General features: G+C 40.3%; 1 protein-coding gene across 1 annotated transcript; it reads right to left on the minus strand.

Annotated features, from left to right (window-relative positions):
- Positions 1–1,014: 1,014 nt before the first annotated feature.
- On the minus strand, positions 1,015–10,047 carry cebpg.S (CCAAT enhancer binding protein gamma S homeolog). Its single transcript, XM_018261138.2, has 2 exons — positions 9,816–10,047; positions 1,015–1,856 (listed from the first exon to the last, which is right to left on the minus strand). The coding sequence occupies exon 2, from the start codon at positions 1,779–1,781 to the stop codon at positions 1,368–1,370; it is 414 nt and encodes a 137-aa protein (XP_018116627.1). The 5' UTR covers positions 1,782–1,856; positions 9,816–10,047; the 3' UTR covers positions 1,015–1,367.
- Positions 10,048–17,494: the final 7,447 nt, after the last annotated feature.

Below are 17,494 nucleotides of genomic sequence, written 5' to 3' on the forward strand. Positions count from 1 at the left end.
CTCTGATATGCATTACCCTGTGGTTTTAGGCACAAAATGATTTTGATGACAGTATCCCTTTAGACACATGAAGAACTGTATTTTTATATCAACTGCTTCCATCTTGTTTCAAGAAAAAGTCAATGTGGGAGGTGGAGGTGCCAGTACACTGCATTAGTGTATGTATGTGTGACTTGTGAAAGTTGTGCTCTGCCTCCAACCAGGCCCGGATTTGTGGCGAGGCCACAAACACCCGGGCCTATGGAGGCAAAATTTCAGGGGCGGCATGCCGCCCAGCCGCATACAAAGGAGAGCCGCAGATCCTCAGTGAATCGGCGTGTCGCTCACACATTCACATGGGGGTGGTGCATCTAACAGGGCAGGCGCTAGGACCTGGGGCAGGCGCTAGGACCTGGCGGCCTTGGGGCGCCAGATGAGTAAATCCGGCCCTGCCTCCAACTGCAAAGAGGGATACAAAACTTTTATATTATGTGCTGCATGCACTTTCAGACATAATAAATAAGTGAAAGACAGGACTATATTATTCAATCGCTTCTTGTATTGAAGAGGAGAAAGTTAAAGGAACACTAACACCAACAAATCAGTGTCCTAAAGTAATAGACATATAATGTACTGTTGTGCTGCACTGGCAAAACTGGTGTAACATAGTAACATAGTAAGTTAGGTTGAAAAAAAAGACACACGTCCCTCAAGTTTAACCTCTTTAACTTGCCTAACTGCTAGCTGATCCAATCTGGTGTGTTTGCTTCAGAAACAAAACTATAGTTTATATAAACAATCTACTGTGTAGCCATGGGGGGCAGCCATTCAGAGCTGAAAAAAGAGAAAAGGCACAGGCTCAGCAGATAACAGATAAGCTCTGTAGTGTACAATAGGATTCATAAGTACTTAACTGTTATCTACTATGAATCCTGTACTTGAATGGCTGCCCCCATGGCTACACAGCAGCTTGTTTATATAAACTATATTTGTTTTTCTGAAGCAAACACCCGTTTTGCTAGTGCAGGGTACCAGTACATTTACAACACTTTCATGGTGTTACTGTCCCTTTAATATAAACAATCAACAGTCCACGAGAGCTATATGTGAACTATTTATCTGGCTTGTGCTGGACAAAGGTAAATACTGCCCCTTAAGTTTCCTTTCTATAATAACTTTCCAAAGCAAATGAGTTGCACCAGAACAGCCACAGACAAACATCTAAACCAAAACACTCCTGCATAAATTATTGGATCCCAGACTGAAAGAACAACCGGCTACTACAGCCCCTGCTGATGCATGTCGCCAGTAATCAAAAGACAATGCACAATTTCAGGGCATACCCCACCCCTTAAAAAAGGTATTCTCTTCAGTATTTAAATTGGTTATTATCCGGCTGACTCCTGCCCAGGTGTGCTGGATTCTGGCTGCACATTGTCTGACAGGTTGTGTGCATGCTCTAAGAACAGGTCTTTCAACACACTCAGCTCCTTTGTAAGAAGCTTGATTTTGGCCTCCAGTCTTTCATTCTCTTCTTTCAACTGGTTGACCCTTTGCATTGTGTCTTGAGCCTTCTGCTTGCTTTTTAAACGGCTCTTTTTGACAGCCATGTTGTTACGCTCCCGACGCTGACGGTACTCTTCGCTCCCTCGTTCCAAACGTTGACTCTTTTTGCTGTTTTTGCTTGGAGGGGTGGCTTTGCCTCCACCTCCAGGGTTTAGTGGCACAAGCTGTGGTGTTGCTGGGCTCCCTGGCAGGGCATCGCTCAGGCCCTCAGACGCAGAGGAAGGGGACTGGTTCATTTGGTCTAACTTGTTCTTAAAGACAAATGGATAGATGTGAGGTCTCTCTCTGCAGTTTAATGTCCAGTAAAATACCTAAAATGAAAGAATTATATATTATTATGGACAGAAAAATCAGAACATGGTATAGTACTCTCATCCATAGCTATAGTAAGACATATAGTAACATTATCGTATAGTAAAACTGCTGACTTCTGTTTGTCTATTAACAGACACTGCCCAGCCTTTAGCATGCATGCATAACAGGATTAGTCCAAAATAAGAACAGTATACTACGAATTTGTTTGGAGTTTTCGGATCGTTTCGATTCGTCTGAGCTGAGAAAGTGATTTTATTAACAAATTTTGATTGGTCGATTTTTGAATTTATGGGAGTTTTTAAAAAAACTCACATCAATTTCGAAAATATAACCCTTGATAAATGTGCCTATATATATATATATATATATATATATATATATATATATATATATATATATATATATATATATATATATATATATATATATATATATATATATATATATATATATATATATATATATATATATATATATATATTATATATTTCACCTGCCAAATTTTTAATGATTATGCAGTAGTGCTGCATGTAGTTTACCCCCTAAAACAATGAAACCTCTATCTTTAGACAAAAGCAGTAATTACTAATTAAACATAAGACACATAGGGCAAATCAGAAAACTGTGTGGTTAATTCCTCACAGTGTGTTTTTACTGCCACTATCCTACATCAAAAAACAGAATGTATAGTGCCATACTTGACACACAAAGAATAGTGACTGGTGGAAATTGGTGCCAAAACAAGATAACTTAAAGGGATCCTGTCATGGGAAAACATGTTTTTTTCAAAACGCATCAGTTGATAGTGCTACTCCAGCAGAATTCTGCACTGAAATCCATTTCTCAAAAGAGCAAACAAGATTTTTTTATATTCAATTTTGAAATCTGACATGGGGCTAGACATTCTGTCAATTTCCCAGCTGCCCCTGGTCATGTGACTTGTGCCTGCACTTTAGGAGAGAAATGCTTTCTGGCAGGCTGCTGTTTTTCCTTCTCAATGTAACTGAATGTGTCTCAGTGAGACATGGGTTTTTACTATTGAGTGCTGTTCTTAGATCTACCAGGCAGCTGTTATCTTGTGTTAGGGAGCTGCTATCTGGTTACCTTCCCATTGTTCTTTTGTTTGGCTGCTGGGGGGGAAAGGGAGGGGGGCGATATCATTCCAACCTGATTCATTTTGAAAAAAATATTTTTTCCCACGACAGTATCCCTTTAAGGTGCAGTTGTCACCTCTCCATGTTTGTCAAATATGGCACTTAAAGGGGTGGTTCACCTTTTAGGTGACTTTTAGTATGTAGAATGGCAAATTCTAAGTAACTTTGCACTTGATTTTCATTATTTATTATTTATAGTTTTATAGTTATTTGCCTTTTTATTCTGACTCTTTGCAGCTTTGAATTGGGCATTGCTGACCCTCTAAAAAAAAAAAAAGCAAATGCTCTGCAAGGCTATAAATGTATTGCTAATTTTTATTACTCATCTTTCTATTCAGGCCTCTTCTGTGCATATCCCAGTCTCTTATTCACATCAATGCATAATTGCTAGGGTAATTTGGACCCTAGCTGCCAAATTGCTTGAAATGCATATTGAAGAGCTGCTGAATAAAAAGCTAAATAGCTCATAAACCTTAAATAATTAAACATGAAAACCAATTCGAAATGGTCTCAGAATTTTACTCTCTACATCAGCGATCCCCAACCAGTAGCTCGTGAGCAACATGTTGCTCACCAACCCCTTGGATGTTGCTCCCAGTGGCCTCAAAGCAGTTGCTTATTTTTGAATTCCAGGCTTGGAAGCAAATTTTGGCTGCATAAAAACCAGGTGCACTGCTAAACAGAGCCTCAATGTAGGTTGACAATGCACATAGTGGCTACTAAATGGCCAATCACAGCACTTATTTGGCACCTAAGGAACATTTTCATGCTAGTGTTGCTCCCCAACTCCTTTTACTTCTGAATGTTGCTCACGGGTTCACAAGGCTGGGGATCCCTGCTCTACATCATACAAAAAGTTCTCTCAAAGGCGAACAACACCTTTAAAGGAACAGTAAAGCTGGCCATAGACGCAAAGATACGATCATACGAATCGAGGATTCGTACGATTTTTGGACCGTGTGTGGAGAGTCCTGACATTTTTTGTCCGGCGGAGATCGGTCGTTTGGTCAATCGGACAGGTTAGAAAATTTCTGTCGGCTGCCGATAATATCTCTGTGTGTATTGCCGATCGTACGATTTTCAGTGGGAAACTGTCACTAGCTTTGTCAGACTTAACTATCGTATGATTGCTGTCAGGGGCAGAACATCGGCTGATCCGTTCTTACTACTTTATTTGATCTGAATGGTTAGTGGCAGGTCGGGAGATGGGGAAGTCCGATCGTACGTTGATTCGTACGATCGGATCTTTGCGTCTGTGGCCAGCTTAACACCAAAAACAGATCTAAAGGAATGACTATAATGTAGTGTTGTCATGCACTGGTAAAACGGTTGTGTTTGCTTCAGAAACACAACTATAGTTTATACAAACAAGCTGCTGTCTAGCCACAGGGGCAGCCATTAAAGTAAAGAATACACAGTAGATAATACATAAGTTCTGAAGAATCCCATTGAATACCACAAAGCTTATCTGTTATCTGCTGTGTGTCTTGTGCATTTTCTCCTTTTTTAGCTTTGAATATATATGACTAACATCACTCAGGGCCACATTTTTCCTCAAAAATGATTTTGGGTGCACATTTAAAAACAGTGGGTGCTGTATCAGAAACACAATATTATGCATTTTCACCTTGAATTATTGTGTACACAGCAAATAAATGTGAACAGTGCTTGCAGTATTTTAAACTTTGCTTTGTTTGGCCAGAAAACAATGATCCATCAATCAAAGCATGGTAGTCTGCCTGTCATCCAGGCCCAGGCCCGGACTGGGAATCTGTGGGTTCTGGCAATTGTCTGAGGGGCTACTGGAAGATTCCATACACCAGGAGTTCCCAAACCTTTTTAATTGTGAGCCACATTCAAATGTAAAAAGAGTTGGGGAGCAACACAAGCATGAAAAAATGTCTTTGGGTGTCAAATAAGGACTCTGATTGGCTATTTGATAGCCTCAAGGTAAACCTGGTTTTATACAACCAAACCTTGCCTCCAAGCCAGGAAATGCAAAATAAGCACCTGTTTTGAGGCCACTGGGAGCAACATCCAAAGGATTAGTTAGTAACATGTTGCTCATGAGCCACTGGTTAAGGGTCACTGCCATAGACATTTATTGGGCTGGTGGGGGGTGGTTTGGACCTCTGTTTGCTTAAAATGCCAAGGCCTATTTTGAATCCCAGTCCAGACCTGCTGTCAGCATTACGTTTACCCAGTCACTTTACAAATACAGTACATCTGGTTCAGGTTATGATTATTGTGAGCACTATGCATGAGTACATCAATAAAGCATTTGGTTAATGAGGAACACGGTCCCTTGGGTCTGTAGGTAGCATAAGGCAACACAGGATGAATCTGAGGCACCTACTGAATCCCTTGCCATCACTAAACAAGCACACACATCTGTTACCTTTATTATAGTGTCAGGGGAAATACAAGTATCTTGAACAAGATATTTCATCAACCATAAGCAGACGCCAACATATTGGTTACTATTCTGCATGCTCAGAACATTAAAAGAAGGCATGGATTACCCCACCTAGTTATATATAATTTATAGTTATATTTTTTTCATAGGGAATTACCTGTTGTAATATATATATACATACATGCATACACACACAGAGAGAGAGAGAGAGAGAGAGAGAGAGAGAGAGAGAGAGAGAGAGAGAGAGAGAACACAAAGCTGCAATAACTTAGCCTTTTGCAACCTCTATACTTAGAATGACTTCATTGTATCATTTCAGAAGCATTGCATCATCCCAAATGCGAGCTCAGTCCTGCAAATGCTTCAGAGCAACAGCATGCTTCAAGCTAGAATAGTTCCACCGTGTGCATCACACTTACACACGGCTACAGCACTACTTCTACCATGAAATCTCACAAGGGAGAACCATCTGTTTTGCCCGGAGACCCCAGGGAGAACGGTTAGACTGCAATTCCCAACATTCTAGTGATTTTTTTTCTAATCTGCATGGTTAAATCTACAGATCGATTTCGGCAGGTAGAAACCTGAAGCCTGCTAAAAGTTGCAGAGAGACTGCAATTCACATACATATGTACAAAATAATGGTCTCGTAATATTAACAGATAGGTATGTCATGGTTCTCCAATCCAAAGGAGCTAAAGTGTAGCTTTCTAGGGAAGTGATTTTTCTGAGCAGTCAGATGTCAGACCACACACATCATTCAATGGGAACGGACTGTCCAATGGGTTCAACACAACTTACACATATTAAAGGGTGGTTCACCTTTACGTTTACTTCTTGTATATTATAGAATGGCTAATTCTAAGCAACTTTTCAATAGGCTTTAATTTTTTATTTTGCATAGTTTTTTTTTTTTTTTTTGCATTATTTGCCTTCTTCATTCCCAGCTTTCAAATGGGGGTCACTGACCACATCTGAAAAACAAATGTTTGTAAGGCTACAAATGTATTGTTATACGCCCCTCTAACACTAAAAACGAAAGGAACTAGAACATTGATTTACCGTGGGGCTTATCTTCTGATAAATTTAGTCATCCCAAGTGCATTGCTAAATAGTAACAAGGAGCATTGGACAGCCACTGTTATCAGGCAGAAAGGACTGTCAGGCAAACCACTGCCCACAGTTATCTATGGGAAACATGGTGCACGGGGAATACATGTGGTGAAAGGAGGACTCAAACCCTTCATTTATTATATGGTGTGTTGTACGGTCATTAAAATTGAGAAGGGCAGCCATTATAAAAGAGAGAAAAGGACAGACTTCATAGGCAGGGTCTAGGATGCAAGTAGTTAAAGGGGTTCTTCACCTTCCAAACACTTCTTTCAATTGAGTTGTTTTTAGATTGTTCACCAGAAACAAAGACTTTTTGCAATTGCTTTTCATCTTTCAATTTTCCCAAAATTGAAGTTGTTCCTGTGTCTAGTGTCTGGCATCTCAGTGATCCAGGAGCAGCTGAACTGTTAAAATTTGCTACATTTAGTTACTACTTCTCTCAGCAGCATCTGTGGAATATTAGCAACTATTGTATCAATTCTAACAGCCGCCTGTAATGAAACTCAGGGATTCTGCTCAGCAGGGACAAAGATAACAAATGTATCAACTAAATATATAAATTTAGAACAGTAAAGAGTCAGTGATATTAGAAAATGATTTCATGGGTGATAACAAGCTCATATAATTCATTATTTAAAAATGACTGCCTTGGATATTATCGTCAGAGCTTATATGAAAGCAGTCGTGCAGTGTGGATACACTGCCCAGTTCTCTAGACATACAACCTAATTGATCACCTACCAGGGAGGATTCTGGAAAAAGTGCAGTCACTTTTAATTGTTCCTGCTGCAGTGATAGGACAAGGTGCAACACAGATGGATTTTCAGTGCACCTTGAACTAAGCGTGTAACGCTGTCTTCAAGGCTTAAAGGGGAACTATTGTGAAAATTTAAATTTCATATAAGCTTCAGCATACTGAAATAAGAAACTTTCTAAATACAATAAATTAAAAATTCTGCATTGTTTCTGAAATAATCAAGTTTATCTTCACTATCCCTCTCTCAGCGTCTGTTTCTCTTCATTCAGGAGTTGGGTATTCCTAAACAGTTAGATACAATATATCTTATAAGAGGGGCTTCCTTTCCTAGCAGATATATTAGAGCTCATTTAAATAACTGATTCCAGTCCAAACAAAATCTCACAAAATAACTGCAATTTGCACAAATCCTGCATGTAGAGAGACATGATGTCTGGTAATTTTAATAGAGTGAACTCGAATACATCTTCTAGGCAAAAGGAGCCCCCCTATAAGATATATTGAATCTAACAGTCAATGAATATCCCAACTGCTGCATGAAGACAGAATGAAGAGAAACAGATGCTGAAAGAGGGATAGTGAAGAAAACAGTACAGAATATTTAATTGATTTTATTTAGAAAGTTTCTTATCTCATTATGACGAAGCTTATATAAAGTTTTCATTTTCGCGATAGTTCCCCTTTAATAAACACTTACTGTCGGTAAAAGCGCCATATTAAAGTGAAGAGACAGAGTACAGATATCTGATAGAACACTGTATCCTTGTCTTAGTTTGGAGTTCCCTTGGCTGTGAGTCATAGGCCACATACTGCCTGCAAGCTGACTTAACCCATGCTGTTTAGTTAAGTTCCTTATGTAATGAAATGTGGCTCATAGCTATATGAAACTAAATGTGTCAGAATAAAATCTATTGTTGCCTGTGTGGGAACACACAACTTAGTAGAAGTTCCTGAGTATAATGTGACATGTATGATTGGCGACACAATCCTAACAGTTGAGGGATCAGTTCGAAACCGCAGTATTCTCAGCTATGAAGCATATCCCCTGCAATCCTGAGTCATACTAAGCACCAAGTGCAGTATGGAAACTCTGACAAAGTCATAAGTTATTCTCAAATAGTTTTACTTTCTGTATGAGGTAAGCGAGACTCCCAGCAATCAACTAAACATGATTACACTTGTACGGTACATGCCACCATCAGCTTGCTCGTACCCCAAGTCTAGTATATGATTTGAACAAGAAACCTATGGGCCAAACTTTAGCTCATGATCTTCATTCAATGCTTGTAGAAGTATTATATCTGTATATATGTATTATAGGTAGCCACAGATGCACAGATAATATCGTACAAAACTAATTTTCGTATGATATTCAGTGTGTTTATGGTGGGAAAAGAGCCAACTGATATCGTCAGAAGACTTGGATATTGGTCGGCTAGTTGATCGGGCTGGATGGAAAATTTTGATTGGGTACCCAAACTTCAGCCATTGTAAAGGTGGCCATACACGGAGAGATCTGCTCGTTTGGTGGTGAGGTGGACGACAGGGCTGGACTGGGATTAAAACTATGCCCTGGCATTCCATGTACACAGAAGCCCAAACAGGCCCATGCAGCCCCCACCAGCCCACTTAATGGTCAATTTCTATAGAATCTTACAGCAGCCCCTCTGGCATTTGCCAGAACCCACAGATTGTCAGTCCGGGCCTGGTGGGCGATATCAGGTTGATCCAATCCTAGGGCCCCACAAACGGATCATAACGATGGGTAAGTGAACGGTCTGATCGCAGGACCACATCAACGAACAAATGCGGTCCGCGATCAGACTGGATTTTTAGTCCCATCTGATCAACATCTGCCAGACTTTCGGCCAGATATCAATCGGGGAAGCCGGTCGGAGGGCCCCATACACGGACCAATAAAAACTGCCGACAGGCCGAGTCCGAGACAGAGTATGGCCATCTTTAGTGCTGAATCGTCCGATAGAATTCTATTGTTACTACCTGTATATCTGATGATTCAGCTCTACGCGAGTCTATTGAAACAAACCATCTTTCTTGAAATGATCTTTTCCAAGCAAGATTGTAATTGTTACGTCTAAGGCCAACTAAAGGTGACTGAAAGATATGAAAAGGAATGAGTGTGGTGTAAGCTTCCTGTACATCAACCTGCCCTTGGTGACATTTAGCATGAGACCTATTGGTTTGCTCATACATTATTTCAGCAGGGGAAAGCTGCCTGACAGATCCAGCTGTTACACAACTATAAATCCCAGCAGCCCCCACCGACAGGAGAGTTGTGCCACAGCTGGAGGCCGATGGTCTCAGACACATACCCCCAACTTTCATTCCAACTCGTTCCCCAGTGAGTTTTGGGAGGCTCAATGAAGTCTCTAAATAAAGTGTACAACTCCTAGAATTGTTCTTCCACCCAGACACAGCGAGTGCTAGAGGGAAATATAACCGAACACCTGCACAGTGTCAGGTACTGACATAACTCCGATACAGTCCAATTTACCTGACGGCTTCGAGGTTCTCCTGCCCGGGGAGGGAAGCCTATCCCTCCCCCACGACTTGCTTCCCCTGTCCCCACTAGGGATCCGTAAATTACTCCTCCTCCGGCCACTCGGGCTGTGGATTATCCGAACCGCACAATAGATTGTTGCGAAATCACTCGGATCTTTCCTCTCTCTCAGGCAGTATGATGCAATCCCTCGACAAGCAGCAGAAGCAGCCAATCCGTCCAAAGCAAGCGCTAAACGGCCCCGCCCATAGATCACAAGTCCCTTTTTTTCTTTTTCCTATGCAACTTTATTGGTTTGTATTAGCAAAGTTCCATGTGAGAAGCGAAAAACACAGGTTTGCCAGGTTGGTGGGTTTTTTTCAGCCAAACTGGGCTACTGATTTAAAGCCCAGGCGGGTTTTAAAAGTACAAGCTAGCCAAGGTATGGATTTGGGCTACTTTTTTTTGAAAAACAGCCAAAGTTTTTTTTTGCCCTAATGTGCCAAGATTGTGTCTCCCAATGCATTTTGGGTAATGTAGTCTTTGTTTGCCACCTGCCAAGTTTAACGTAAGACTACAATACCCAGCATGCAATGGGACTGACTTATGTAGAAGTTGAGAGTTACCAGATTTTAGGCTCTGTACCCCATCACTTTTAAATAGGGATGCACCTAATCCACTATTTTGTATTCAGCCGAACCCCCGAATCCTTTGCGAAAGATTTGGCCCAATACCGAACCTGAATCTTAATTTGCATATGCAAATTCGGGATGGGAAGGGGAAAAAAAATGTACTTCCTTGTTTTGTGACAAAAAGTCACGCGATTTCCCTCCCCGCCCCTAATTTGCATATGCAAATTCGGATTTGGTTTGGCCGTGCAGAAGGATTCTGAAAAGGATGCCGAATCCCGAACCGAATCCTGGATTCGGTGCATCCCTACTTTTAAACATTCTTTTTTTTTGGTTTTTATTTTGCATTTTAAACAGAAAAGAAAAACAATAAACAAACTTAATAACAAATATTTAATTGCCAATCGTACTTGACATTTGCAGAAGAGACTGGGTACAATTGTTTGCATAAAGACAGTGGTTGTCATGTCACATCAGGGGGCACAAGGCCTCCAATAAACTCATTATATCTCAACTTGCATTTAGAGTTTAGTTATCTAATAACAATACCTGGGGGTTGACATCCAGCCATGGGTTCCATATTCTCTCAAACTTGTCGGGAGTTCCCCCGAGCATTATAAGTCACCTTTATTAGGGGGAAGGGTGGCATTTATTAGGTCAATCCACTGCTGGAGTGTGGGAGCATTAGGACTCATTCATTTCATAATGACCAGCTTTTTTGCATAGAACACTATAGAGTGGAACATGTTCTAGTTTTTTGTAGGGGCACCACTTCGTCTATTATACCTAGTAAACAGACTTCAGGAGTACAAATTCCAGGGAGAGACAGATATTCATTGCTATATCGAGTTACCTCCCTCCAATATGATATTATCTTGGGACAGTCCCAGATTAAATGTAGGAAACCTGCCTCCTCTGTACCACATTTTGCACATTTAGCTCCCCCTTGGCTACCCATAACCTTGAGCCTCTGGGGCGTGATGTATATTTGGCGAATCATGTTAAATTGGACCATTTTATTCACAGGACTTGATGCCTTCCTGTTACAAGCTGTGGTCTCTGCAATAAGTATTGGAGGTGGGGGGTCACAGACACCCTCCTTCATTGGGACAGAGTTGGACTTAATAATGGGTAAGTGCCAACTTCTTTAAAAGATGTAGAAGAAAGTAGACATTTTTACTAACAAGTCTCTATTGTCAAACCAGTTTTATAGCAATAAGTACTTTTTGATGACAGCGCCTTTGAGCGGTAAAGTAATAACAAGTGGTATATGATTTGGGAAGTTGTTTAGCAAACACTGAAGGCTGAATAAGATTACAGGCAGTGACACCAACCAAGGATTTGTATAATGGGTGTGTCTTGGCCATGTCCTGTTATACTCAGACCATGCCCCATTACACCCCTGGCCACCCTCTGTAATTGTGCTCCTCCTTCTGCTTGTTTCTAATATTTGGGTGTATTTTCAATGGTTTTCATTGCTGGAGGTTAACAATAATTCAAGTACAAATTACAGGGCTGTTACCTCGGGTGAAAGGGTGTGGGGGCAAGATAAGCTTGCTCCAAAAAATACTTGTGAGTTGATATGTTATTTACTGGACATCTGTCTTTGCAGGGGTGAATGTGACACTTTCAGTGAAGTAGAGATCTTGGAGTTAGACAAGCTTAATGATCAAGCTCACATAAAAGCCACCTAAAGTGTCCACTACAAAGTAAACTGGGGCACAGAAGGGATCCCCCTTGAGGATATTTTACTGGCCTAAAAGGTAAAAATGATGCTTGATGCCAACATTAATAGGAAATAACACATCACAATAATGGAAGGTTGCCACGTTCCATTACTGTGATGTGTTATTTCCTATTAACCCCAGCCCCCACTTACCAATTTTAAACTTAAATTTAAGGAAAATATTGTCCCAGGTTTAAAAAACATATTCCACAAATACCACTTTTATTGCCTGCTGCTGGTGACATTTTACTTGTCAGTAATCATGTACAGTAAAAAGAGGAAGAGAACTTGAGCTTTAAAGGGCAACTAAACTTTAAAAATAAGTGGATAGGAATCAAATATATATTAGTTATCTAAGTGTGCTCCTTGAAGTAGTATAGCCTGGCTACAAATGCAATTTTTCAGCATCTCCCTATATGATGAAGGTGTGGACGGAGAGCAAGTCTGTAGGTGAGGAGCGCAAACAAGGATGTTTTACCAGGGTTGCCAGGTCTAATTTTCAAAACCAGCCAAAGTCGGCTACAAAACAAGAGCAAAATTAACCGAGCAGCACTTCAAAATTAGCCCAAAAATAGCACAATATGTGCATTGAAAAAAGTCTAAAAAAAATAAATGAATATATGTGAAAATACTCCTTTTTCAAATTTTCACTATTTTGCAAATTTTTCCGTGAAGCAAAATGGAACAAGATTCGCCAGGGGACATAACTACAGAGCTAGAGAGATTTGGAAGGCTAAGCGGCCTCTTGATCAATAAAACAAAATCGGTATTATTTCCTTTAGGAAATACAAACCTAGCAGAAAGGGACCTTACTCTCACTCCGGTGACTAGATTCCGCTACCTTGGCATAATAATTAGTACAGACCCAACAGCATTTGTAGCTGAGAATCTGGACCCAATCCTAGTAAAGTTTAAAAATGCAAATCCACATTGGCTTAAACTTCCTCTGACACTATGGGGCAGAGTTAACCTTTTAAAAATGCTATATCTCCCAAGGTTTCTTTACCCACTCTGGAACTCGCCGGTTTACATACATCCTATTCTTTTAGAAAGTAAACAGTGAGTTGCTCTCATTTATTTGGGCCAACAAAGCACGTAGACTATCATGGCTCACACTTACTGCATCTATGGATAAAGGGGGATTTACCCTCCCTCATCTGCAAAATTATTATTATGCGTCCCAGTTATCTTATATATATAATTGGTTTAACCCAGAGGATAGCAACTCAGTAACAAATTTGCATGCAACAATCATGGGTTCTCTGGAAGCTACGCCCCTTATAGAATGGGGGGGGGACCTTCCTCTGTACCCAGAGGTAATCACCACTCCCATTAAAGTATGGGCAAACTACAAGCTAAAGGTGCCACCTCTTACCCTAAGTTATCAGGGAAAACACCTCTGTGGAGAAACTCGAATCTGCTACACTTGGTACAACTAGTGGATTTTCATTATTGGCCACTTCTAGGGATCAGACATTTGGAAGACCTGTTAGTTGACGGATCCTTCCCCTCCCTGAAACATCTAAAACCAAACTTAATCGGCAAGATATACAACTGTTCCGATACTTTTAATTGAGACGTGCATTCTAGGCCCAATTCTAATCGTACCAGCTTTCACCAACACAGCAGACGTGGGAGGCCAGACTTTGGGACCCAGCCCCAGCAAAAACACTATCACAACTATTTAGCATAATCCAGACCTCGCAGCCTGTGCCATTTCAAAAAGCCAAAAGGAAATGGTTGGTAACACTCCCCTCACTAGATGAAGAGCATTAGGAAGAAGCTATAGATAATTTATATGCCTTTTTAATCTCTTTAATGCATGTACCTCCTGGCCCAGGTCTGTGTTTAAGAAAGGGTTGATTTTGTTTTTAGCAATTCAAAAATATCCCTGCTTGAGTGTCTCTTTTTATCCATGGCATTAGTCTCTAGTCCTTATAGAACAAGTAGTCTTTAGTACAAGTCACAAATTATGTATAATTACTGGGTCTGAAATGCCTAAGGGCAATGGTACACAAAGAGGTTTGTATCCCATGGGAAATCTGCGCTACCAGCAGGTGACAAATCTCCTGACAATACCTTGCCATCGGGATCCACTAGAATTGCCACATGTAAAACACCATACATATGATGATCCTGAGTAATTGAGACAAAAAATGTCTTCTTTCATATTTTCTAATGGATGGAAATGGCACAGTAGTTTCTGTCAATTTGTCTCCTGTGGACCCAGTATCTGTGGGTGGTGTAAGGTTCAGGTTAGCTGGGACCATAGGCACAACACAGTTTTAGCACACAAATTGAATATAACATTAACTTTCAGCCTTCAGTGGAGCTTGGCTGGCTTTTACTGTGATCAAAATGAGCAGCTTTAGCACACTTGCTGCAACATAGGATTAGCACTTATATAAGTATAAAGTCCCAGAGGCCTCTGTCAGCATTTCACCACTCAGTCTCTTAGGAAGGATTTTTCCTGTTCCTCTCCACTTGAGTGCAAAAACCTGGACAGGCTACATAGCCTGTATCCATTCTGACAGAAACCTGAGGCAGATATAAACTGAGTCCAGGATTTTCCCAGGTGTTCTGTCAGTCAACCTCTTACAGCAGCAAAGCACTACATGTGCCATTGGCCTAAAGGTGACTACACACTCCCTGACCTTAAAGGTATTTGATTAATCAGCCTGAGGGTTGACTAGTCAAACACATACATGGCTGATTATTATTGTCGGTGACAAGAGGGCCCTCAGGATGCCCCAGTCCATCAGTTAAAAAAATTGGTTTTATAGTAAAACAGGTTTTAAATCATGAACAGAATAAGTAAAATTACAGGCATGTTTAGCCTGCTTTAGTATTTTGAAAGGGAAAGGAAAAAATCCTTGTTTGTGACTGCATAATTCCTTGTGTATAAACGTTCTCCAATTTCCTGAACCTACTTCAGTTCTCAATATTTCCAACTTCATATCTTCTAAATTCAAAATAAATGGTCCCACAATAGTCACTTATTCAAATCAATGAACCATCCCCTCTATTCATCGTTTTAACTTTACATGCTGATTGTATTCTGAAATTATATTATCACCCCAATCAATTCCACTTATAATTAATCAAAAGATAAAGTGCTACAGTAGCACTGTTTCATATCTTTGCCATTATTCATAAATTTTAATTGAGAACTTTTAGTACTTATATTCCACAACTGTGTAGTAATTAATTCACTGCTATTTAACTTAATTAAAGTGCCAGGTACTTAACTTTTCACACAGTGTAACCCACTTGATTCAACCAATATTGCAGAGTTTCACTTATAAATAGACAATCAATCAATGCTTTAGTATGCTGGCACGAAAAAAAAACTTCACACAATCGCATAAGCTTCACATCACTTTAGTGCCGATGGAATGGTCAGACAATAAAGTTCTTTGCATATGAGAAATTACTAACTAACCTTTTCCGAAATAAAATGGGCCTGCCCAACCAGTATCTATCATACATGTTTGAGCATTTCCCTTGAACAAGGACTTAGGCCCCACTGTATGACTGCATACCTCCCAACTGTCCCTTTTTCAGAGGGACAGTCCCTCTTTTGACAGCTCAACCTGCAGTGAACAGCCAGAAAAAGAAACAAAGTTTCTAACTTAATTGGCTTTAAGCAGAGAGCACATAACACCTAACAGGTGCAAATAAGATACTTTGTAACAATTTTGAGGCACAAAACAGTTTCATATCCTGCCAAATTTTGTTAAATGAAAATGGTAATTAGGGGGTGTGGCCACACAAAGGGACGTGGCCCAAAAATTTTGCTGCGCTATGTGCGGAAAATTTTTGTCCCTCTTTTTACTTCCAAAATGTTGGGAGGTATGTGACTGGCCTATCAGATCAATTTGGCCCAGCGCATGTGCAACTAGGCCTGCCTTGCACCCCAGCACTAGGTGTACAATGAAGCCAGACCTGGGACAAAAGTGCTTTTTGTATGAGACTCTAGAGACATGCTTTTATAAATGTATATTTAAGCTTGAATTTTTTTTTTTAATGACCTGCGGATATTACAGCACTTCAATCAAAACATCTTTAAGCATTCTGGATTTATTATCCCACTTTATATACTGTATGGACACAGTATCTTGTGGCCATAGAGTTTTTGTATAGAGTTTCCCAGTAAGCTTGCAGGCTCTATTATACCTAGGGTTGCCATCTTCTGCAAAGTAACTGACGGGACTGGTGGGGCTGGTGATGTTGAGGACAGGCCGAGGAGTGGGTGACGGTTCAGGGGGTGTGCCTGTGATATTGTGGGCAGGGTTTTGACGTAGCGATAGCCGATTGGCTGTTTGCTGCGCAATTTATTTTAGAGTCTTGTCCAGATTTCCTAATTTGGAAATCCGGTTAGGCAGTTTTCACCCAGACAGTCTTCCTGAAAACAGGGCTACCTAGGTGAAAACTGACAGATGGGAACCCAAATTATACTCAAAGTCAAATCATCAACCTGCAGAAAGTTTAAATACCTGGGTGACTTTCCTGCATGTAATCCAGTTTCCTTCTCATTGGTTCCTGTTAAAACTGACCACAGTGTGTGAATGTGCTTGGGAACTTAAAAGGATTATTATTGACTTGCCTGTTTGCTAAAATGTATTACAGTACTTTATGCAAGAGAACATCTTAAATTGCTACAGGTTTTTCTATCTACCCACACCTGACTATTACTTTACCTGCTAATTTGCCGAGTGGGCAGGTGTTTTTTGTCGCAGCCAACTTTTCTGCTGTGAATTTTTGCCGCAGTTTTGCAAAAAAAACCCAAAAAATTGCAGGTGACGAAGTAGGGAAGTTCTCCGCGAATCCATGGCTGCCGAATCAATTTGCGCATCACTATTGGTGATGAATAAGCAACATGGCATAGAAGTAACTTTTTATGTACATCAGTATTTTGAAAAGTAGTTTTTCGATTCAGTATCACTTTAAGCATTTTACCCCCCCCCCATCTGCAATCTAGAAATTGTGTGGGCGGCATTTGAGTTGGTTTGCTAGTGTATCTTACACAGAACTACATAAGGCTCGTGCCAGATTTACAAAATGTTCTGCTCAGGGTACATTTGTAAACTAACCAGCCGAGAAACGCCACGTGTCTTAGACTAAATAGCAGGCAATTCTAGCACTCAGAGAGATTTAAATGAGTTTTCTTATAATTATGTTAAACAGGAACCTGTAACACTAATTTCTATGGACTTGTCCCAGAAATAAAATGAGTTATACTGGATATGTCTGTGCAACTAGTCCCACTTGCACATTAGACACAACTAAGAGTGAGTGATTATTTTGAAAAAGCTATAGACAAGAGAATGTACAATATG

This window comes from Xenopus laevis, chromosome 4S (assembly GCF_017654675.1).
Source record: "Xenopus laevis strain J_2021 chromosome 4S, Xenopus_laevis_v10.1, whole genome shotgun sequence".
Classification (NCBI taxonomy): Eukaryota; Metazoa; Chordata; class Amphibia; order Anura; family Pipidae; genus Xenopus; species Xenopus laevis.